Source organism: Lipotes vexillifer, unplaced genomic scaffold (genome assembly GCF_000442215.2).
Source record: "Lipotes vexillifer unplaced genomic scaffold, Lipotes_vexillifer_v1.1 scaffold1709, whole genome shotgun sequence".
NCBI lineage: Eukaryota > Metazoa > Chordata > Mammalia > Artiodactyla > Lipotidae > Lipotes > Lipotes vexillifer.
In genome coordinates this window covers 590,128-615,338 of record NW_006788868.1, presented here as the reverse complement: position 1 = coordinate 615,338, position 25,211 = coordinate 590,128, and the positions used below count along the sequence as shown (strand labels likewise).

The window sequence follows — 25,211 nt, the reverse complement described above, 5'->3', positions numbered from 1 at the left end:
GGCACTGAGAGTACATCAGCAAGCAAGAAGTTAAGTTCCATGCTCTTATAGACCCCACATTCCAGAAGATGTAATTCATTTATTTGATAGACATTGTCTGAGGATATAAGTATGAGGACTTACACAGCACATTGCGGATATGGCAATAAAAGAAGCTCTTGTCCCCAGTGAGCTCCTAATCTGGGGAGAAGAGGAAGAATATTGGGTTGGCCAAAAAATTCATTCTGGTCTTTCTGTAAGATGTTACAGAAAAACTCGAACAAACCTTTTTGGCAGCCGAACCAATAAATTGCATAATAAGAAGACAGTATAGTGGGGGCATGCATGGGTGCCCTAAGGGTGTAGACATGGAGGGACCAGTCCAGGCACAGTTGAGGAGAGGTTTCAGAGAAAGCTGATAGGCAGCCTGAGCGTCCCATCCTTACTTGCTCTTCAACTTCCATCATTTCTCTAAACCCTACTTATTTCATTACTTTCCTGTCCCTCACCAGTGCCCAGATACTCAATACCTCCATAATCGAGTTTGAGCAATCCGTAGCATCTGTGAAAAGCTGTGATGCTTTTGGCCAGAGGAGAAGTGATCTTTAAATATTTTAGCCCCTGTTTAGTGACAACAATGAATAAAAATCACTGAAATGCATGCTAATCTGAATTTTCAAGAGCAAATGTGATAAATATTATTTTAGTGTGTTTCTAACATTAGAAATACAGGTAGTCTTTCCTTTCATCTTATATTGTTTCTCTGAAATCTCTTCTAAGGATCTAAGAATCATTGTTTGCATTTTAGTGCTTGTTTGCAATCTTTCTGTTCCTATTTTCATAATAACTGATTTTTAAATCTTTTGAATCAAAGGCGTTTCCCATCCTTTGAAACCATAAGATGGGTGTGATTAGGCAGAATTGTCCATGGAAAGGCAGACGAGTTAGGTCATTGTTTTGATGAAAACAAAAAATAAGACAATAGCAAGTGAGCTGAATCCAGATTTGTTATTTGAAATACAAATAATTCCCTAATATTTTGTCAATAGTATTTTGAGAATGAATGGTTGATAATGTAGCAGTTGCTTCAGCTGAAAACATGCCAGTAACTATCTCATTTTTGGCAATCTAAGCATCTTTCTGGAGTTTGTGACTCTAATTTTCCCCTGGCATTGAAATTCCTTTTGTTAAATTGGTTTAACACTAGCCCCATTTTCTGGCTAAAACAAAGTCAAGTGATTTTAACATTATTAATCCACTGTTTTTTAATCATGTCTTTTTGGGGAAATGTTAAACATTTTGAGAGATTATTCAGTAGTACTGTTTGACCTATTTTATTGAAGGTGTGCTTTTTGAGGGAATGGTTTGCTGCAGGGATATACTGAGTCATTTTATATTGTTAATTGTACTTTTAATCCTGTTCCCCTCTCCCCTCTCCCCCTGGGAATAATTTAAGTAGTATTAGAACTGCAGCCTTAAAGGAAATGATTTTCAAGGTGATGGTTAGAAGCAAGTAAGTTTGCCTTGACAGTAACCTTGCATAAAGAATGGGCACACATAAACTCAGAGGCAAATACTGCCAAATTAAAGATCACATAGAAGTCTCTTAGCTGACAACTCTCAAAGAGCAAAGGATGCCTCAGGATGACTCCCTTGTCCCCTGCTTCCTGGTAATCCCAACTAACCAATGGATCCAATGAACCAAATGTTGTTGGTAGGGAAAAGTAATGTGTATGTGTAGGCCAGATGTGTTACCTGTATTCAGAGATTCATAGCATGTTAGAAGATCTAATCCTTACAATCTTTAATAGCTCTTTGATTTTACAGATGGAGAAACTGAATCTAAGAGTGATAAAGTTACTTTTCTAAGGCCACAGAACAGGGCAAGGACTAGAATGAATCATCTCTATGCCATAGTACCTATAACTCTAAATTGACCACCAGTTATCCCTCCCTACCCACCCCCACTCCCCTCCACATACCAAAAAAAGCTTTTTGGTGACTATTTCTGCAAGATTTCTAGGAAATGTAGCCCCTAACCCTAATGAATATCTTTACTTCTTTGAAATTTGTCTCTTTTTTCTTTCTGTCCTTCACTCATCTAAGAAATGTGTATTTTGATGCATACTACTGAAGCTGAATCGGGCCTCTGGACCCCGACACCAAATTAAATCTTGGAGACAGAGTTTTGGGTGAAGCTGAAAAGAATAGCTTTACTGCTTTGCCAATCAAAGGGGGCCACAGCGGGCTAATGGCCTCAAAACTGTGTGTCCCAACTTGAAGAGGGTAGTGAGGAGTTTTATAGTAATGGTTCAAAGAGGGCGTGATCAGCTTGTGGACATTCTTCTGATGGGTTGGTGGTGAGGTAAGTGGGAGTCAGCATCATCAACCTTCTGGTTCCAACCAGTCTGGGGTCTCTGTGCTTGTGGGCAGCACACCATCCTTAACGGATAACTTCTCCCACCTGGTGGGGGTTTCAGTATCTACGAAACAGCTCAAAGATATTTTGTGTGTATCTCTTGATGGGGAACTGGGACCCTGCCCCAAGGCTGCACTATTGTTTCTCTTGACTGTTGGTTTCTCCCTTGCCTTGCATCCCCTCCCTTCCCTAATTAACAGCTGCTTGAATCTGCCCCTTGGAAGTCAGGGAGGGTCATGGAGGCTGAAGGAAGCCTGTTTCCTGTAAGCAAAGAAATGGGGGGACACAGAAGGACTTTTGTGCCCAGGAGACCCACAGGGCCCTGCTTGGTATCACAACTACCTATATTATATTGGCTGCCTAATCATTTATCATTTAGGGTTAAAAGTGAACGTGGAAAGGCAAGTTCAATATAAATTATTGGTTTGGTGACAACAGCTGCTGTCCTTAACTTACCCAGCTCCTGGTCACAGTTTCTAAAAAAGGACAGATAATTTTTACCAACCAGGTAAAAGATTACATTTCTAAGAGTGACCTGAAAATTCTATTTCTGAGATTGTGTTTTATTTAGTTAATATCAAATGCTTAAAATTTTAATCTTGGTATTCCAACTGATTGTTTACCTCCTGAGTCACTAATTCTATGAAGAACATTTTATTTATTTATTATTTATTTATTTATGTATTTATTTATTTTGCGGTACATGGGCCTCTCACTGTTGTGACCTCTCCCATTGCGGAGCACAGGCTCCAGACGCGCAGGCTCAGCAGCCATGGCTCACGGGCCCAGCCGCTCCACGGCATGTGGGATCTTCCCGGACAGGGGCGCAAACCCGTGTCCCCTGCATTGGCAGGCGGACTCTCAACCACTGCGCCAGCAGGGAAGCCCCGAACATTTTAATATAAGTTCAAAAATGTGACGACTACTTCCTGAGTATTCTGTCTTTAATCTTTAGGTATATTGAGACATGTTCAACTAAGTTCTGACCAAATTTAGGAGGTTGATATTTACGACTTTGATCTATTTTCCTTTTAACAAACAACAGAATTTTTGTTTACAGTTTTAATCTGCCAAGAAAAACACCATAGTAATGATAATTTGATATTGAAACTGATGTAAAAATCTAATGGAAAGAACAGTATTATTAAGTGAAATATTGGGTTTTTCTCATTCTTTTTTTTTAACATCTTTATTGGACTATAATTGCTTTACAATGGTGTTAGTTTCTGCTTTATAACAAAGTGAATCAGTTATACATATACATATGTTCCCATATCTCTTCCCCATTACGTCTCCCTCCCTCCCCTCCTCCCTATCCCACCCCTCTAGGTGGTCACAAAGCACCGAGCTGATCTCCCTATGCTATGTGGCTGCTTCCCACTAGCTAGCTATTTTATGTTTGGTAGTGTATATATGTCCATGCCACTCTCTCGTTTTGTCACATTTTCATATCTTCACCATTCGCAGCCCTATATTTTGCATTAGGAAGTTATGAGCCAAGATCGTTTCATTAATATCTTTAAAATTCTTGATATATTTTAGTGTACTAAAACTGGCATCTATTGCATAGTAATCTTATGGCATTTTTTGCATTTACTCATTAATCAGAAATTAGTTAGGTCTATGGTAAATTTTGAAAGAAAAAATTATATTATGGGTGATTTGTTTAACTTCACAAAAATCTTATTTAATGATACGTAAAGAATAATATAGGCTTTTTACATTATATACTTTAAAGGTTTTGTGGCTTTTTTAGCAAAGAAAAGTATAAAAGAAATTTTTACTTTAGTCAAGCAAAAATTTTAGGACTTGTATTACTTTGTTTCTGTTGGTGCTAAAAGTTACAAAGAGACAAAATCAACAATAGAGCAAAAGTTGAATTAACATTTAAAAAACATAAATATATATATAATTAAAATATTTTTCTGATTAGGGTAGTAAAACATGCTAATGGTAAATTACTTTTAAAAATACAGGATATATATATACACATATATATATATTTTACATCTTTATTGGAGTATAATTGCTTTACAATGATGTGTTAGTTTCTGCTTTATAACAAAGTGAATCAGCTATACATATACATATATCCCCATATCTCTTCCCTCTTGAGTCTCCCTCCCTCTCACCCTCCCTATCCCACCCCTCTAGGTGGTCACAAAGCACCGACCTGATCTCCCTGTGCTATGCGGCTGCTTCCCACTAGCTATGTATTTTACGTTTGGTACTGTATATATATCCATGCCACTCTCTCGCTTTGTCACAGCTTACCCTTCCCGCTCCCCATATCCTCAAGTCCATCCTCTAGTAGGTCTGTGTCTTTATTCCTGTCTTACCCCTATCTTCTTTATGACGTTTTTTTTTTCTTAAATTCCATATATATGTGTTAGCATACGGTATTTGTCTTTCTCTTTCTGACTTACTTCACCCTGTATGACAGACTCTAGGTCCATCCATCTCATTACAAATAGCTCAATTTCGTTTCTTTTTATGGCTGAGTAATATTCCATTGTATATATTTGCCACATCTTCTTTATCCATTCATCTGATGATGGACACTTAGGTTGTTTCCATCTCCGGGCTATTGTAAATAGAGCTGCAGTGAACATTTTGGTACATGACTCTTTTTGAATTATGGTTTTCTCAGGGTATATATGCCCAGTAGTGGGATTGCTGGGTCATATGGTAGTTCTATTTGTAGTTTTATAAAGAACCTCCGTACTGTTCTCCATAATGGCTGTACCAATTCAAATTCCCACCAGCAGTGGAAGAGTGTTCCCTTTTCTCCACACCCTCTCCAGCATTTATTGTTTCTAGATTTTCAGATGGTGGCCATTCTGACTGGTATGAGATGATGTCTCATTGTAGTTTTGATTTGTATTTCTCTATTGATTAATGATGTTGAGCATTCTTTCATGTGTTTGTTGGCAGTCTGTATATCTTCTTTGGAGAAATGTCTATTTAGGTCTTCTTCCCATTTTTAGATTGGGTTGTTTGTTTTTTTGTTATTGAGCTGTGTGAGCTGCTTATAAATTTTGGAGATTAATCCTTTGTCAGTTGCTTCATTTGCAAATACTTTCTCCCATTCTGAGGATTGTCTTTTGATCTTGTTTATGGTTTCCTTTGCTGTGCAAAAGCTTTTAAGTTTCACTAGGTCCCATTTGTTTGTTTTTGTTTTTATTTCCATTTCCCTAGGAGGTGGGTCAAAAAGAATCTTGCTGTGATTTATGTCATAGAGTGTTCTGCCTATGTTTTTCTCTAAGAGTTTAATAGTTTGTGGCTTTACATTTAGGTATTTAATCCATTTTGAGCTTATTTTTGTGTATGGTGTTAGGGAGTGATCTAATCTCATACTTTTACATGTACCTGTCCAGTTTTCCCAGCACCACTTATTGAAGAGGCTGTCCTTTCTCCACTGTACATTCCTGCCTCCTTTATCAAAGATATGGTGACCATATGTGCGTGGGTTTGTCTGGGATTTCTATCCTGTTCCATTGATCTATCTTTCTGTTTTTGTCCAGTACCATACTGTCTTGATTACTGTAGCTTTGTAGTATAGTCTGAGGTCAGGGAGCCTGAGTCCTCCAGCTCCGTTTTTCGTTCTCAAGATTGCTTTTGCTATTCGGAATTGTTTGTGTTTTCATACAAATTGTGAAATTTTTTGTTCTAGTTCTGTGAAAAATGCCAGTGGTAGTTTGATAGGGATTGCATTGAATCTGTAGATTGCTTTGGGTAGTAGAGTCATTTTCACAATGTTGATTCTTCCAATCCAAAAACATGGTATATCTCTCCATCTATTTGTATCATCTTTAATTTCTTTCATCAGTGTCTTATAATTTTCTGCGTACAGGTCTTTTGTCTCCTTGGGTAGTTTTATTCCTAGATATTTTGTTATCTTTGTTGCAGTGGTAAATGGGAGTGTTTTCTTGCTTTCACTTTCAGATTTTTCATCATTAGTGTATAGGAATGCCAGAGATTTCTGTGCATTTTGTATCCTGCTACTTTACCAAATTCATTGATTAGCTCTAGTAGTTTTCTGGTAGCATCTTTAGGATTCTCTATGTATAGTATCATGTCATCTGCAAACAGTGACAGCTTTATTTCTTCTTTTCTGATTTGGATTCCTTTTATTTCCTTTTCTTCTCTGATTGCTGTGGCTAAAACTTCCAAAGCTATGTTGAATAAGAGTGGTGAGAGTGGGCAACTTTGTCTTGTTCCTGATATTAGTGGAAATGCTTTCAGTTTTTCACCATTGAGGACGAAGTTGGCTGTCGGTTTGTCATATATGGCCTTTATTATGTTGAGGAAAGTTCCCTCTATACCTACATTCTGCAGGGTTTTTATCATAAATGGGTGTTGAATTTTGTCGAAAGCTTTTTCTGCATCGATTGAGATGATCATATGGTTTTTGTCCTTCTATTTCTTAATATGGTTTATCACATTGATAGATTTGCGTATATTGAAGAATCCTTGCATTCCTGGAATAAACCCCACTTGATCATGGGGTATGACCCTTTTAATGTGCTGTTGGATTCTGTTTTGTAGTATTTTGTTGAGGATTTTTGCATCTATGTTCATCAGTGATATTGGCCTGTAGTGTACTTTCTTTGTGACATGCTTGTCTGGTTTTGGTATCAGGGTGATGGTGGCCTCGTAGAATATGTTAGGGAGTGTTCCTCCTTCTGCTATATTTTGGAAGAGTTTGAGATGGATAGGTGTTAACTCTTCTCAATATGTTTCATAGAATTCGCCTGTGAATCCATCTGGTCCTGGGCTTTTGTTTGTTGGAAGATTTTTAATCAGTTTCAATTTCAGTGATTGTGATTGGTCTGTTCATATTTTCTATTTCTTCCTGATTCACTCTTGGCAGATTGTGCATTTCTAAGGATTTGTCCATTTCTCCCAGGTTGTCCATTTTATTGGCATAGAGTTGCTTGTAGTAGTCTCTCATGATCTTTTGTATTTCTGCAGTGTAAGTTGTTACTTCTTTTTCGTTTCTAATTCTATTGATTTGAGTCTTCTCCCTTCTTTTCTTGATGAGTCTGGCTAATGGTTTATCATTTTTGTTTATCTTGTCAAAGAACCAGCTTTTAGTTTTATTTATCTTTGCTATTGTTTCCTTCATTTCTTTTTCATTTATTTCTGTTCTCATTTTTACGATTTCTTTACTTCTGCTAACTTTGCGGGTTTTTTGTTCTTTCTCTAATTGCTTTAGGTTCAAGGTTAGATTATTTATTCGAGATGCTTCCTGTTTCTTAAGGTAGGATTGTATTGCTATAAACTTCCCTCTTAGAACTGCTTTTGCTGCATCCCATAGGTTTTGGGTCATCGTGTCTCCATTGTTATTTGCTTTTAGGTATTTTTTAATTTCCTCTTTGATTTCTTCAGTGATCACTTCGTTATTAAGTAGTGTATTGTTCAGCCTCCATGTGTTTGTATTTTTTACAGATCTTTTCCTGTAATTGATATCTAGTCTCACAGCATTGTGGTCAGAAAAGATACTTGATACAATTTCAGTTTTCTTAAATTTACCAAGTCTTGATTTGTGACCCAAGATATGATCTATTGTGGAGAAGGTTCCATGAGCACTTGAGAAAAATGTGTATTTTGTTGTTTTTGGATGGAATGTCCTATAAATATCAATTAAGTCCGTCTTGTTTAATGTATCATTTAAAGCTTGTGTTTCCTTATTTATTTTCATTTTGGATGATCTGTCCATTGGTGAAAGTGGGGTGTTAAAGTCCCCTACTATGAATGTGTTACTGTCGATTTCCCCTTTTATGGCTGTTAGTATTTGCCTTATATATTGTGGTGCTCCTATGTTGGTTGCATAAATATTTACAATTGTTATATCTTCTTCTTGGATTGATCTCTTGATCATTATGTATATCCTTCTTTGTCTCTTCTAGTAGTCTTTATTTTCAAGTCTATTTTGTCTGATTTGAGAATTGCTACTCCAGCTTTCTTTTGGTTTCCATTTGCATGGAATATCTTTTTCCATCCCCTTACTTTCAGTCTGTATGTGTCTCTAGGTGTGAAGTGGGTCTCTTGTAGACAGCATATATATGGGTCTTGTTTTTGTATCCATTCAGCCAGTCTGTGTCTTTTGGTGGGAGCATTTAATCCATTTACATTTAAGGTAATTATCGATATGTATGTTCCTATTCCCATTTTCTTAATTGTTTTGGGTTCGTTATTGTAGTTCTTTTCCTTCTCTTGTGTTTCCTGCCTCGAGAAGTTTCTTTCGCATTTGTTGTAATGCTGGTTTGGTGGTGCTGAACTCTCTCACCTTTTGCTTTTCTGTAAAGGATTTAATTTCTCCATCAAATCTGAATGAGATCCTTGCTGGGTAGAGTAATCTTGGTTGCAGTTTCTTCTCCTTCATCACTTTAAATATGTCCTGCCATTCCTTTCTAGCTTGTAGAGTTGCTGTTGAAAGATCAGCTGTTAACCTTATGGGGATTCTCTTGTGTGTTGTTGTTTTTCCCTTGCTGCTTTTAATATGTTTTCTTTGTATTTAATTTTTGACAGTTTGACAGTTTGATTATTATGTGTCTTGGCATATTTCTCCTTGGATTTACCCTGTAAATCCTTACCCTTGGATTTACTCTCTGTGCTTACTGGACATATGGGAGGGGAGGAAATATCCCCTCCCATATTAGGGAAGTTTTCAACTATAATCTCTTCAAATATATTTCTCAGTCCCTTTCTTTTCTCTTCTTCTTCTGGAACCCCTATAATTCGAATGTTGGTGCGTTTAATGTTGTCCCAGAGGTCTCTGAGACTGTCCTCAGTTCTTTTCATTCTTTTTTCTTTATTCTGCTCTGCAGTAGTTATTTCCACTATTTTATCTTCCAGGTCACTTATCCGTTCTTCTGCCTCATTTATTCTGCTATTGATCCCATCTAGAGTATTTTTCATTTCATTTATTGTGTTGTTCATCATTGTCTGTTTTTGTTTCATCTTTAGTTCTTCTAGGTCCTTGTTAAATGTTTCTTGCATTTTGTCTATTCTATTTCCAAGATTTTGCATCATCTTTACTATCATTATTCTGAATTCTTTTTCAGTTAGACTGCCCATTTCCTCTTCATTTGTTAGGTCTGGTGGGTTTTTATCTTGCTCCTTCATCTGCTGTGTGTTTTTCTGTCTTCTCATTTTGCTTATCTTACTGTGTTTGGAGTCTCCTTTTTGCAGGCTGCAGGTTCGTAGTTCCCATTGTTTTTGGTGTCTGTCCCCAGTGGCTAAAGTTGGTTCAGTGGGTTCTGTAGGCTTACTGGTGGAGGGGACTAGTGCCTGTGTTCTGGTGGATGAGGCTGGATGTTTTCTCTCTGGTGGGCAGGTTCACGTCTGGTGGTGTGTTTTGGGGTGTCTGTGGACTTATTATGATTTTAGGCAGCCTCTCTGCTAATGGGTGGGGTTGTGTCCCTGTTTTCCTAGTTGTTTCGCATACGAGTCCAGCACTGTAGCTTGCTGATCGTTGAGTGAAGCTGGGTGCTGGCTTTGAGATGGAGATCTCTGGGAGATTTTCACCATTTGATATTATGTGGAGCTGGGAGGTCTCTTGTGGACCAGTGTCCTGAAGTTGGCTCTCCCACCTCAGAGGCACAGCACTGACTCCTGGCTGCCATACCAAAAGCCTTTCATCCACATGGCTCTGCATAAAAGGTAGAAAAAGTAGAAAGAAAAGAAAAGAAATGAAAGAAAGGAAGGAAGAAAGAAAGAAAGGAAGGAAGGAAGGAGGGAGTAAGGGAGGGAGGGAGGAAGGGAAGGAGGGAGGGAGGGAAGGAAAGAAAGAAAAGATAAAATATAAAGTAAGATAAAATAAAATAAAGTTATTAAAATAAAAAATAATTATTAAGAAAAAAAACTTTTTTAAAGAATAAAAAAGATAGAACCCTAGGACAAATGGTGGAAGCAAAGCTATACAGACAAAATCTCACACAGAAGCATACACATACACACTCACAAAAAGAGGAAAAGGGGAAAAAATTATAAATCTTGTTCTCAAAGTCCACCTCCTCAATTTGGGATGATTCATTGTCTATTCATGTATTCCACAGATGCAGGGTACATCAAGTTGATTGTGGAGCTTTAATGTGGGGCTGCTGGGAGAGATTTCCCTTTCTCTTTGTTGTCACAGCTCCCGGGGCTCAGCTTTGGATTTGGCCCCGCCTCTGCGTGTCGGTTGGCGGAGGGCATCTGTTCTTCGCTCAGACAGGACCGGGTTAAAGGAGCCGCTGATTCGGGAGCTCCGTCTCACTCAGGCCAGGTGAGGGAGGGGCATGGAGTGCAGGGTGAGCCTGCGGCGGCAGAGGCCTATGTGACGTTGCACCAGCCTGAGGCACACCATGCGTTCTCCCGGGGGAGTTGTCCCTGGATCCTGGGACCCTGGCAGTGGCGGGCTGCACAGGCTCCCTGGAAGGTGGGTATGGATAGTGGCCTGTGCTCGCACACATGCTTCTTGGTGGCGGCAGCAGCAGCCTTAGCATCTCATGCCCGTCTCTGTGGTCCGGGCTTTTAGCCGTAGCTCGCACCCGTCTCTGGAGCTCCTTTAATCGGCGCTCTCGATCCCCCCTCCTCGCGCACCAGGAAACAAAGAGGGAAGAAAAAGTCTCTTGCCTCTTTGTCAGGTCCAGACTTTTCCCTGGACTCCCTCCCGGCTGGCCGTGGTGTACTAACCCCCTTCAGGCTGCGTCCTCTCCCTGTGCTCCAACCGAAGCCGGAGCCTCAGCTCCCAGCCCCGCCTGCCCAGGCGGGTGAGCAGACAAGCCTCTCGGGCTGGTGAGTGCCGGTCGGCACCGATCCTCTGTGCGGGAATCTCTCCGCTTTGTCCTCCGCACCCCTGTTGCTGTGCTCTCTGCCACTGCTCCGAAGCTTCCCCTTCAGCCACCCGCATTCTCCACCCGCGAATGGGCTTCCTAGTTTGTGGAAACCTTTTCTCCTTCACAGCTCCCTCCCACTGGTGCAGGTCCCATCCCTATCCTTTTGTCTCTGTTTATTCTTTTTTCTTTTGCCCTACCCAAGTACGTGGGGACTTTCTTGCCTTTTGGGAGTTCTGAGGTCTTCTGCCAATGTTCAGTAGGTGTTCTGTAGGAGTTGTTCCACGTGTAAATGTATTTCTGGTGTATCTGTGTGGAGGAAGGTGATCTCCGCGTCTTACTCTTCTGCCATCTTCCCCTCCGAAAAAATAGGATACATTTTTTTAAATAACAAAAGTTTGTAGCTCCACCTAGAGATAACACTGTGACCATTTTATTTGGTTATTTTTTCTGTATAAGTGTGTGTGTGTGTGTGTGTGTGTGTGTGCATGCACACACAAGCGCTTGTATGTTTGTTAAGATAATAATGTACAAAGATGTTTGCATCCTGCTTGTTTGGCAACTTACAGGGTCCTTTGAATCACCATTTGTCGACCACCAGGGTGTTACCAGTACTCACCTGCAGATCTTATAATGGCAGGTGAGCCTCTAAAAAGGTTCCCTCTGTGCCGTGACTTTACTCAAATGCAATTTGCTTTTAGATTGGGCAAAGATATTTACCTGCTCCTATTGGTGGGCTCTTTAAGTATGAGAGCTGGATTTCTTTTCCTGGATGATGTAAACAACTTGTGAATTCTTGTCTTGCTAAAGCAGAACATAAAAGGTTATAGATAATCCCCATGGTATACTATTCCCGGTGTTCTTCCAACCCTTTCTTCCAACTAGCTTCTAATCCCCTTGCCCATTCCCTATTGCACAGGCTGTATTGCAGTTTTGGGAGTTGTGTACTCTTTAATGGATATAAAGTGAGAAGGTGTGGGAAACACGCAACAGCTTTATTGCATCTGGAAGCCATTACCATGGAATAGGAAAGTGATCAAAAGCCTTGCTGGCCAGCCACCTAGGCCTCACGTTTCTGATATGGGGGTGTACAGTGTATGGTTCCCAGAAATATCTTCCCGTTTCTTCTCTAGTCGGGTGAATATTTTAGGAGTTTAGACCAGGATAGTCACCGAATATCTCTCAGTCTATCCAGCTGCCCTAAACTTAGGCAAAGTCCCTCCCAGATATAGGGAAATCTTTGATTGGTACCCTTAATTTCCAGTGCTGCTATGACTTTAATAACTTTACATCATTTATTTTTGTTTTCATGGCCATTTCCGTGGGAGGTTCAGAGGGGTATATCATGAACAGTTGGCTACCTCACATCATACCTCAGAAGTCATCTCAGTTAAACCTGAATGAGAAAGTACAATATTTCTGTCTGGTCTCTAAGATGAATGCATGCCTCATGCTCTGGAAAATTTAAAATACTGCTCTCAGTGTACCAATTAAAATCAGAATACAATTCACTTTCAAAGTTGTGATCATTATGGCATTAACTGCTATGCACCTCAGCCCAGTGTTCACAAAGCAACTGGATGTTGTGATAAACTGTCAAAGTAAACAAGCACATGTCCTATACACTAACGCTACATAAATACTGTTAACTCATATCGTTGTCACTTGTTTTCATTAAATACTTATGGGCCAACTCCTGTGTGCAAGAAGACACTATGCTAGAAGTGGGCTGGATTAGATGACAGTTAAGCATGAACTAAACACATTCTGGAAGAAACAGTTACATACACAAGTAATACACAACGTTAGAGAGGGAGGAGGATAAATTAAGAGAAGATCACCCTGGTGGTTAAGAAAGATGCTTCTGAGCTTACATTGCCTGAACTCTAATCCTTAATCATCTCACTGCTCTGTGACCTTAGGGAGAAAAAAAATAGAAAAGGAAAGAAATATTTAATTACAACAAGTACAGAGAGGAAATGAGACTTTAGAAGCACTGGCAAAACCAAACCAAACCAAACAAAAACGTAACATTCCTAAGGCTACCTAGTTTACATGGTGTTCTTATGCTGTTCTTGGTGGAAACAGCAGCTTTCCACCTGGTTTTAATACTTTCAGAGGTCATATAATAAGATTTAATACATTTTCAGATATAGCGTGGCTAAACTCCAGTTCAAAACTGTTTTGTTAGGAAGTTCAGGTTTTAGAGAAATATTTGAGGTTTTATATTTTGGAGACCAGAAATAATGTGATTCTGTGATTTTCAGATTATCTCAAGGTGGAAAATATTTTGTTCCTTATGACTGTGGTATGTGAAGGGCTTAGTCATATTGGAAGTGGGGCAGAAATGTCATTTTTTGCTTCTACACCTCCTAAATTGTTTTTCTGCTTCCAGTACCTACTCATTTCAATCCATTTTTACACCCATTCAGAGTCATCTTTCTAAATTCATCTGACAGTATCCCTTCCCTCTGTGAGAATTTCAGCTAACTCTGTGTAGTTCCCATGAGAAAGTCAAAGCTCCTTAGCTAAAGACCAACAAAATCTGTCCTTTATCCATTTTTCCTTGGTCATCTTCTGCTACTTCTCACTTTTCATCCTATTCCGTCTTGGTGCAACCCCCTGTTACTCCACTAACACTGATGTTGTTGCTGTCACAATGATGTTTATTTGTGAAGTCCAATAGTTATTTTATGTTCTTATAAGACTCTTTTAATGCACCTGTCAGCATCAATCATCCTTCATCCTTCAAACCTCCTATTCCAATGTTTTCCCTAATTCCATTGCCCTGGCTTTCCTTTTACCTATCTTTTTTTTTTTAAAGGACATACTTAAAAAAAATCTATTTATTTATTTATAACTGCATTGGGTCTTCGTTGCTGCACATGGGCTTTCTCTAGTTGCGGCGAGCGGGGGCTGCTTTTCGTTGCTGTGCGGAGGCTTCTCATTACAGTGGCTTCTCTTGTTGCGGAGCACAGGCTCTAGGTGTGCGAGCTTTGGTAGTTGTGGCACATGGGCTCAGTAGTTGTGGCATCCGGGCTTAGTTGTTCCACAGCATGTGGGATCTTCCTGGACCAGTGCTCAAACCTGTGTCCCCTGCATTGGCAGTCAGATTCTTAATCACTGCACCACCAGGGAAGTCCCTATCATTTTAAGTTTGATCCCAGTCATAGAATTTACGTATTGGTCTTCCACTAGTCCCTTATGTATCGGTGTTTCCCAGGTTTCATTTCCTGGCCCTGTTCTTCATTCTGTATAATTCCCCTGGATGATCTTACCCATTTTCGTGGTTTTGAAGTGATCCCCAGATCTAAGTGTCCAGCCCAGGTCTCCAGTGACCTGGTGGACATTACGTTATGGAAATCCTACAAGCACCTTAAGCTCAAACTCGACTGGACACATGACCCGACCTTACAACCCCTTTTTCTCCTTTTTAGTTCCCAGCTCACTGGGCAGAAGCATCCCTCACCCAGTCATCCAGACCGAAGCCTTGGAACTTCATCACTTCTCTTTCTCCTCTTTCATTCCGTATCAAGCACTGAGTCCTGACAGTTTTCCTCTCTTAATATTTTTAAAATATATTCCCTCCTCCCTATCTCCACAGCTACTGTCTTAGTTCAGACACCCATCATCTGTTCCCTTTATAGCCTCGTAATTGGACTCTGTTCTCAGTCTCACCTTCCTTAAGCCATCCTCCTAAAATCCCCTCCCACCAAATCTATTTTAAACTCAACTCTGATGATGTCACTTCCTACCCCATGTAAACAATGAGAGATTGTTGGAGGTAATTTTTCACTTATATTGACTCTGTAAGATTTTGAGTTTTGAGTTTTGTTTGAAAAAATCTTCTGACCTATATAATAGGTCCAACTTGCCTACCATATTGCACAAGAATATTGAACATACCCCTTGCTTTGCCTCTGGTCATATAACGGTTTAGAATGTGCTCCTGGAAATTTGAGCTCCACCAGCCTAAAATTGCTAGGGTTCATTGTACACAATATTTTGTTTCTTTCCATTGTGCCTTGGTTTTCATTATTCCATTCCTTTGGAATATTTATATTCTTTATCTGTCAGCAGTAGCAAGCCCTGTGCTCGCTCTGGCTCTCTCTTAGTCATACATTAACTCTTAGCCCAGCATCATTTCAAGAAGTCTTCCTAGACAGCCCCCCCACCACCAGGGTACAATACACACACTCTAATTTGGTGTTTCATAGCACTGTTATGCTTTTCTTTTTCATAACTTTCTCAAAATTGTATTACATTTCTTGTGTCACTGATTCTCCCACTAATCTGTAAGTGAACTCATTACTGTATACCCAGTATCTAATACAGTATCTGGCTTTCAGACATTTCAGCAAATAACTATCAAAGTAAATTCTAGGGACACTAAACTCTCCACTCTACCATGGCCATTACATAATCACTCATCCTCTAGACCTTGACTCACATGTTTCCCTCTGACTCCTCCTATACTAGGTTCACCACTAGTGGACTCAACTCAGCCTTTGGACCTATGCCATCCATCTCCAGGCCTCATTCCTCCATCCCATGGCCCACTCAAACCCTTACATACCTCTGTAACAGCACTTTCTCTTGTGTAACAAAATGAGGTTTTAATGTGCATGCCTCTCAATTAGGGTATACATTAATTTTTTACACCAGGACCATGTTTTAATCAACTCAAGATCCCTATCAGGAAGAATAGTCCCAGAAATATAGTAAATGTGTAGTTGTTAAAGGGAGAATACTTTGCCCAGATGCTTTTATCATTAAAAAAAAAATGAATGAAAGGTTAAAGAGTAGAAAAACAATAGAATCAATTCTAATTCTATTTTTCATCAATTCTGATAAGAGAAAGTATTATAATTATACTATTTGGCTGTAAATTGAATTTATTTTTTAGAGAACAGCAGTGTGAATGGCAGTTTATTTTCCTGTTTTCTAATTGTTTATGAATAATATGTATTAACATTTAATTATAAACACATAGCAAATATTTCATTAAACTAAGAAACTCTAAATTACATTTATTTACATAGCTTTTTGCCTGTATTACCCATAAATTTTCATGTTAACATAAATTATTTGTTAAACCTCTCATTTTGGTTATAAAACATTGCTTTGGGATTGCAAAGCCACAATTTCATAGGGCATTTTCATCATTAAGATACTGGCTGAATCAAGTCAAAGTATAAAATAGACAAAGCTTGGTTGTTGATATCCCTGGTCTTCCCATATGGCACTCATTTTCCCCTAAGATGCCTTATAATTGCATCACCTTCCAAATAAAACTTTCTATTTCACTTATCAGGTTCACACCATGAACGCCTTAAGCAGAATATTCATATGTTCCTCCATTGTTCTACTTAAAGTACCTGCTAAGCTGTTCCTACTGCTCTTACTGGACAACAAAAATCACAGGGTGACAGCTGCAAGTAGTACAGACTAAGTAACACACCTGCATTAGGAGAATACTAATTCTGGTTTAAAACCAAGAACAAGATTATTCATTCTGGTGACCTCCAGAATCTCTTTAAATAGATAATGCATGCTGAGGAAAATAAACTTCTAGTCTTTGAGTTCCTCACCAGTTTATTTTGACAGTTGGTGATTGTCTATCTCTTGTTCACACCTAGGTATGTATATTTCCCTTTTGCCATCTCCCACACTATCCCATTTAGGCATTGCATATTCTATATCTTGACCTCTGACTTGGGTCTAACAAATCTAATTATTTGACAGTTTTGAGAAAAGAAAGAAATGTGATACCATATGCTAGTTTTTATTTAATTTCTATTTTTAATGTATTTATATCACTTATGGTATTCTTAATAGATATAAATTATAAATAGTGTATAATAAAGTCAAAATATGCATCATTTACCTAAAAGAAGAAAGTAATAATCATCTAATTCCAGGGTTACATCACACAGATCATGTAATTCTCATGGCATCCTTTGCTCTTCATGATCCTCAAAGATGCGTGTTTGAAAATGTAGCCTAGGGCTTCCCTGGTGTCGCAGTGGTTGAGAGTCCGCCTGCCGATGCAGGGGACATGGGTTCGTGCCCTGGTCTGGGAGGATCCCACATGCTGTGGAGCGGCTGGGCCCGTGAGCCATGGCCGCTGAGCCTGCGCGTCCGGAGCCTGTGCTCCGCGATGGGAGAGGCCACAACAATGAGCGGCCCACGTACTGCAAAAAACAAACAAACAAACAAAAAAACCTACATTTATTAGCTAATCGAAGTTAGATGAGTGGCCTGGCTAAAGTCTAAGAAAAGCAACATTTCCAGGACCTCCATCCGTTTCTTCTGAGCTGCCACTTGGAGCATTTATTTATATGGGTGCATTCTGTGTTTGTGTTCAATAATACAAAATTCAGAGATGCCTTGGTGTTGGATAAATTACTGAGGTATGAGAGCAAAACAGGATCAGATTAGGTAATGAAAATTTCTTTCTTCCATAGGTATTTTATCTTTTCACTTTTATCACAAGTTGTGCTTTCAATTTTTAAGTCTTTTGTTAGAGTTCAAATGAAACAAATTTTCCTGAGAGAAGTAATGGAATTGAACACTTGATGCTTCCGATGTCTATAAATGATAGTTATTCAAGGTTTAAAAGAAATGGTCTCTAAGCATAAAGCTGGCATAATTCAGTTTGTCTTCACTGTTCATTTGTTTGCTTAATTAAATTTTGGCTTTAGCAAAACCTCAATAAACAAAACTGCTTGTGGAAGATACTCCTTAATAACAAAAGCTCACAAACTGGACTCAGGTCAGATGTTAAGTTGACTTGTTCAGTCAGCGTGCAATGAAAGGAGGGCCTCTTGTTTACCTTATCAGTGTGAGAGGAATACAAGTGTGAAAGAACATTCTGGTTGCAATTCAGCATTTCAGGAACTGAAGTAATTGGGGACAGAGTTGCCAGAGAAAGGGAGACTCCTGGATTATTGCTTTTCGACAGTGTTAGATTCCACTGGAAATTGCACTTTTTGTGTGTACACACAGCACCCTCCCAGTTGAAAGAAATTATGCACATATCCTTGTGGCAAATCACGTTCTAATTAAGCCACTTCACATTTGTGAATGAGAAGTTTGTAAAAGGCTGAAATTGCTTTCTCTTTCAATTAGTAATTTTAAGAGTTTTCTCTCCTTTTCATAGATAGAGGAAATACTTAATTGCTGATGTTAGAGGATACGCTGCTATGTGAATTAATTTGATTCTGTTTTTAAAGCACTTAATGTTTTTGTCTTGCAGGCACTTTTCATGTCTGTCTTCTAAATACATGTGCCCCGGTGTCCCTGCTGTAATGAGCACCTTGCTGGCAAATATAAATGCTTTCTATGCTCACACAAGTGTTTCAACAAATGTACAGGTTTCTGCCTCAGATCGATTTGCCGCTACCAACTTTGGTGTAAGTATTATTTTTTGAACTTGAAAATTCCTCATAACTTATGGGACTTAGATTTTCAAGGAGCTTTGGATTCCAGATATTCTTAGAATCTTACTGCAGAATGTACATCTTAAGGAGTATCTCTCAGTGTAATAGACTAAAGCTTAAAGTTTATTTGAAACATGTTCAGTGAAATACCCTTTATTTGACAGTCAGTAGGTATCTTCATTAGATTAAATCTTCATATCTGGAATGGCTTTTCCAACGAAGGAAAACATACGTTTTGTGATAGAGTACTAGGATTTATAGAAAATCCTCCATGTAAGCAAATTCGGGATTAACCATGGAAGATATCATTCCCTTGTAAATGTGAGCTCAGTTGGCTTCTCTGGAGCCTTTTGGGTTCCATTTGCACTTCCTATTGGTTTCTACTGGTACTAATGGATAAAGGCATATCATCTAAGTAAAAAAAGTGTTAGGTGTATAAAGAAGCCAAGAAAACTATCTGTATCTAATTAAAACTGTCCACCTGACAATCAAATGCATCAAGAACACACTGAAAAGTAAAAATGCAGGATCCTAAGGAGTCTCAAGTATTTATCTGTTGTACCTGGTGCAGGAACCCATTCTCCATAAACATAATTTAAATTGAAATTGACAAGACTAGAAGTAGGATATAAATAAACAGTAATTCCAGTAAAGTGGTGAAGATCTAAAATGAGAATTAGTCAAGATGGGGTAGGAAGGACAAATTCCAGAGCTTTTCAGGGCCTAGAATCAACAGCACTTGCTGTCTTTAGGTATGTGAACAGTGAGAGAAAGGGAAAGATGCCTGGAAAGATTCCCAGGGTTTTCACCAGCGCATTTGGTAGGTGGTAGCTCTGTTCAATAACCCTGTGAGACAGGTAGTTCTGTACTCATTTGTTTGTGGAGGAAACTAAGATCCACTGTAGGAAGGTGATTTCCATGACACCATAGTTACTCTTTTCACTGCACTTCCAAATAGGTTCACTGAATAGATTTGTGTTATTGATCATGTTGTTAGAAATCAAATTTTGAGGTGTGTGTCATAAAGTAGAAACAAATGAGACCCAGCTAATAAAAGGGTGTAAAGCCAATAGGGGAAAAAATGTGCTGCTCTGTGTACTCTCTTCTTGTCCTTTTCATTTAAAAGAAAACACATGTGAAGTATGTGAGATGAGTTGGAATGAATTAAAAGAAAAAGTAATTGTTATTTAACGACAATCAAAATAAATACTGGTAGAAGAGAACACTATCTGGGTTAAGAGTCATGGGGTTTGAGTTTGTACTCAAATTTAACAAGTCAGTTCAGTCATTCAAGCCTCAATATCTCAATATGTTCAATGAGGGTAGAAATTATTGCCCTGACATGTTTCTCAAATTTAAGATGAAAATCAAGTGAAGTAAAAGATAAGCTAGTTTGTAAGAGTTGAAAGTACTCTAATATAAGGTATGAGGATTTCATCTCTCCTGCCTGTCCTCTACTTTTGTTAGACAGATTGGCTCTTGTGAGAGCTGAGACCAAAGAAAATTCCCTAGTCAGCTCAACAAAATACTATTATGACCATCACCAGATCATAGAATAGTTTTTGTTGTAAAAACCTCATGAAATTGTTTTGCTTTAAATATTCTGCCTGGGTATACGGTAGAGAATAAGCCAACCTGTGGAACACTGAGCCTTTCTACCTCTGAGAAAGAAGATGTGTTTATATGACTAATTTCCATAAAAGCTACCTGAAGGAAAATGAGATAGTATGCTCCTTTACTTCATGCTGACCCAAAGAAGAGAAGCCAGATTGATTTTACTACTTTGCAGTGTTTCAGTAGCAACATAGTTATAACAAAGTTCACTTTGTAAATCAAATAACTTATTGTAGGACAGGGTCAAAAAAGAAATCTTTCTTCAAACTACATCTTGATAACTTAGTGATTTGATGTGTAAATTTGACTAAATTTTTCTCTACCTATTGAAAATAATGCTATTTGCTCAGTCAAATATAATAAGTATAAAGCTTCCAACCTTCACTTGGCCTGAAGTTCTTATTTACCTGACTTCTGAAGTTGATACTGTCACCTGTGAATCAGGCAGGAGCACTATTATATTGGCCCCTTTTTATCTTTCCCAAAGGTGTAATCCAGACATTTTTGAATCTCAAAAAATAAACCAGTGGAAAAGCTTTCTTACCTATGAGGACTGTAAAACAAACAAATATTTAAGAAAAGGAAATCATTACTCTTTCCAATCCAAACTTTTTGTGTGCAAGTGTTATTTAAAGTCATGGTTTGGACGAAAAATGTTCAAGAATAAAGTGAAAAGAACAGAACCATTGAGTGTGGAGATGAGAGAGAAGCAAAGTTTGCTGAGGAAAATGATTAGAGAAATTGGGTAAAAATGATAAAAATCTGACGTTATTAAAGACAAGGTAAAAATATTTTAAGAAAAGAGGAGTGTATTGCATTGTCAGCTGTTGCAAAAAGTTCAAGTAAGATGGCGAAAGGAATGAGCCTGTTGGCTTTGGCAATTAGGAGGTCATTGCTAAGTGAAGCAGTTGAGGTTAAAGCCTAATTTCATAGAGATCTTCAGTGAATGGCATGTATGAAGAGCTGTGTCAATTAGGGTTCATTTATTCCCTAAAATATAATGCAGTCATTAAAAAATCAAGCTTTTAAAGAAAAGTGTATATAATTGAGCAATGCCCATTAAAAAATGACAAATGAAAATATATACATATAAAAATCTATGTATAATCTAATTCCAACATTGAACACACACACACACACACACACATATACAGGTTTAGAAACAAGCCTGAAAGAAAATGTACCAAAATGCCAATAGTGTAGCCACTTGGTGGGTTTACAGCTAATATTTTCTTGTTTTTGTTTTGTATTCATCTTTATACTAAAGTTGTACATTTTTCTATATTGTCTTTGTATTTTATAATAATGATTAAAAGAGGGAAAGTAGATGATGAAATAGAGACTAACCTGTTAAGCAACTTGAATGAGAAGGTAAGAGAGAGATTGGTCAAGAGTGAGAAGGTTTTACCATGAAAAAAAGAGATGTTACTTTTACTGTGTGGTTGGGTACGAGTTTTTATTATTTAATAAGATAAATTTTAACATATTTATAGATTGTTAGGACATGAACTAGCTGCAAGAATGAAGTTGCAAATTTATCAGATGGAGAATACGTGATATAATATCCCAGAGGAGAAAGAAGTAAATGTAGTCAAGAGGTTGGAAGGAGGGACATTCTTTGGAATAAGAAAGGACAAGTTCCTATTCTGAAATTTGAGGAAATGGTGTGTGAGTCCTTGCAGAGAATACTAAGCTTCTGATATAGGAGTGAAAAGTTGATGGAATCATACTATATTTCCCTAATCTTCTCTATGGTTGTCTACAGGACAAGAAATGCTTATATATAAGACAAAGGCTATGATAGAGATGCACAAGGTAGAGGAGGCTGGGAAAAGGGAAGGGAATAGAAAGACAAATGCTTCAGGGTCACATAAGAGGAATTCCTAGCATAAATGTGTTGTTACAACAGTTCATGTGGCTGTGAGTTTTTCTCAGAATTTCTCAGCATTTAGATTCTGATGTAGTAACATATAGCAGAAGGTTGAAGTTTCCCACACACACACAAAATAGAGATGATCGAAGGGTTAGGGAATTAGCATATAGGTGACACTATCAAAAGAAAGTTGAAGTGATTCACCATGGGATCTAGGTTTGATAAGTGGCACCATGATAGAGACAGAGATAAAGGATTTGGGTAGGAACATCATCCATGTAGTTAAGATTTCAAAGGGGGAAGCCTCAGGTCCAAGATGTATCTCTAGGAGTAGGTTGTTGAAAACTGAGTGTAAAAACAGTGGTGTACTGGAGCTAGTTTGTACCTGTTAACAGGCAGTGATTGCTGAAATTTTAGGAATATTGCAGGCTGGTTGTTGAGTACAGCCATCTTGAAACTGGAAATACTGAGAGTATTTATATCATGAAAACTGGCAAATGCTAAAAATCAAGGCTTTTTTCTTTTGGAGAGATGGTTTTGTTGCACACCCTTGAATGCAAAGATTGTTGGGAGTCAAGATTATCAAAGAACTTGATTGGATAAAACATCTCCATGGGTGTTGAAAACACCATGGGTAGAGCAAGAGTTGGAAAGGAAGAAAACTCCATGAGGTGGGGGTCAGTTTTTCAACTTTGAAGAAAAGTCTTTAGGGAACTTATTCAGTTAGTTATCTTAAGACACAAATAGAAAATTATTAGTAAAATTGATGTTTATCTAGCTCAATTTTTTCTTGAGTATAGATACCCTCTGACATAGCCAGTGCCCTGCAAAAACAAATATGCTAATAAATATTTCCTTTTCATTACAGGTATTCTTTTATTTGGTTGTTTGTTCATTCAAGACATTTATGTGATACCTCATTTAAGGCACTATGGCAGGTAGTAGAGGGACTGAAAGATAAATGTTTACCTCTGTTCTCTGGGTCTTATACTCTAATAGGATAGTCACCTAATCATGTGTAACAATAACCATAAATCACTCCCCAAATGGGATAAGTGTCAAAGGAGTTCATACTTGTAAATTTGCTTTGAGATTGAGGAGGAGAAAGTGATGGATACTCTTCAGAGGCTCATGGAAGCTTGCCAAAAGGAACAGTGCTTTTAGGAATGAGTAGTATTTTTCAAAGTCTAAGAAGTAGAAGGAAAACTACCTTAGGTCTTGGAAGTAAAGACAAGGAGAAGATACAAAACTAAGTTCAAAGTGTGTGTAAGGTAGCCTGCCTGGTGAATAGGGCAGATAGAATAAAAGATGGAAATATAAGAGAACATTGTGTTACTGGATCGATATTAGATTGCTGAGGCCCTTTAATGCCCATTCAGATGTTTGGACTTCATTCTTAAGGCATCGTGTAGAATCTGATTGAATTTCTGATTTAGGAAGGTCACTCTGTAGAGGAAATGTTGCAGAGGGGAGAGATAGAATGTATATCAGACAGCGATTCAACTATATGGTGATGGATGGGAACTAGATTTGTGGTGGTGATTGCTTTCTAGTGTATACAGATGTCAAATTATAATACTGTTTGCCTGAGACTTATATAATAATTTTTAAAAATCAGCACTACCCCCTGATCACACAGCCATGCCCCAACATATGTGTTCCTTTTCCAAATCCCTGCGAAACCCGAACTTTCTGATAAAGTGACAGGAAATGCCTACAATCATAGAAGATGCAAAAAAAACCCCAAAACCAAAAACATGATGTCTAAAACAATTTGCAAAAAAAAAAAGAAAAAGAAAATGCTCTAAAAGTAAAAAAGGGAAGTTAGGACCTAGTGTCAAGAAGAAGCCTGTCTAAAGTTTAGTCAGACTGAGAGAAACGTTAGGCTTTCATGCTCAGTGAACAATAATATCTCAGTGCTTTTCAAGTTTGCCTATTAAGTGACTTCTTATATACTCTTTGAATTTATGTCATTTATGAATTAGTGTGTCATTGATAGCATTGTTTCAGTGACATTTTTTAATTTTATGGTATCTCTATTGGTATCAATATTAATCTCAAATCAACAAGAAATGCAAATGTATTTCCAGTATGTTCATATGATTAGCATTAATTAAATTATCAAAAACTTATCATCAAAATAGCTTACACATTAAGCTTGAAATGTTTCTGTTCTGCTTAAAGAATGACTGCTTTCTATGTGATCTGGAAAAGACTTTTTATAATTTGCTGGTTCAGGTCAGAATAATTTTATCCTCTTGTAAATTTATGAAAACCTAAAAGCAGGTTGCACATGCAGCTAGGCCTCCTCCCAGGGAAGCTGAATCAAGCAAGGACCCCGAGAGCTTAAGCATCATTAGCTTCACGTTAAATCTACTGCTGCTGTTGGAGTGAGATACCGAGAAGCAAAGAAATGGGAGAGAGAAGCTGCAGATGATGCAGAGGTTTTTACACACCTTCTTTATAAGAGCTTTTCCTTCCACGATTCCCAGTGTCCTAGGGAAACTTGCTAAGAGTGTCCTTGTGGGGTAGTAACTGCCTCCCCCTACTCAAAATCTCCCCTCCTCTCATGGGTCAAAACTGGCCTACCAACTGGTTTTGTACAGCTCATGAGCTAAGAATGGCTTTTACATTTTTAAATGGTTTTTAAAAATCAAAAGATTGTCATTTGTGATACATGAAATTTATATGAAATTCACGCTTCAGTATCCATAAGCAAAATTTTATTGGAAAACAACCATGCTCGTTTGTTTATATATTGGTTATAGAAGCTCTTGTGCTACAATGGCAGAGTTTAATAGTTGTGACAGAGACCACAGAGCTGGAAATACTTACGATCTGGCTCTTTACATACAGTTTGCTGACCCCTGGTCTAGAGTTATTCGTGTCAACTAATTAAACCTAAATACTTGATAACAGATAATGCTTAATGTTAATATTATAGATTTAGCCTCTAATAGCAGACATATGTAGTCCTTACCAAATGCAAAGAACTAAATAACGTGACAGTTTCAGATATTGTGGCATGTCCCTCGAGAAACTTTTTTTTTTTTTTTTTTTTT

The 25,211-nt window shown here is 38.1% G+C and overlaps 1 protein-coding gene across 1 annotated transcript in view; it reads left to right on the top strand.

Annotated features, from left to right (window-relative positions):
• The first annotated feature begins 18,484 nt into the window (after window positions 1-18,484).
• Window positions 18,485-25,211, top strand: part of LOC103078014 (protein unc-13 homolog C-like) — a 288,547-nt gene continuing 281,820 nt past the window's right edge. Inside the window, exon 1 of the mRNA XM_007461879.1 lies at window positions 18,485-18,635. Coding sequence (XP_007461941.1) covers window positions 18,507-18,635 — 129 coding nt within the window. The 5' untranslated portion in view covers window positions 18,485-18,506. The remainder of the gene's footprint in view (window positions 18,636-25,211) is intronic.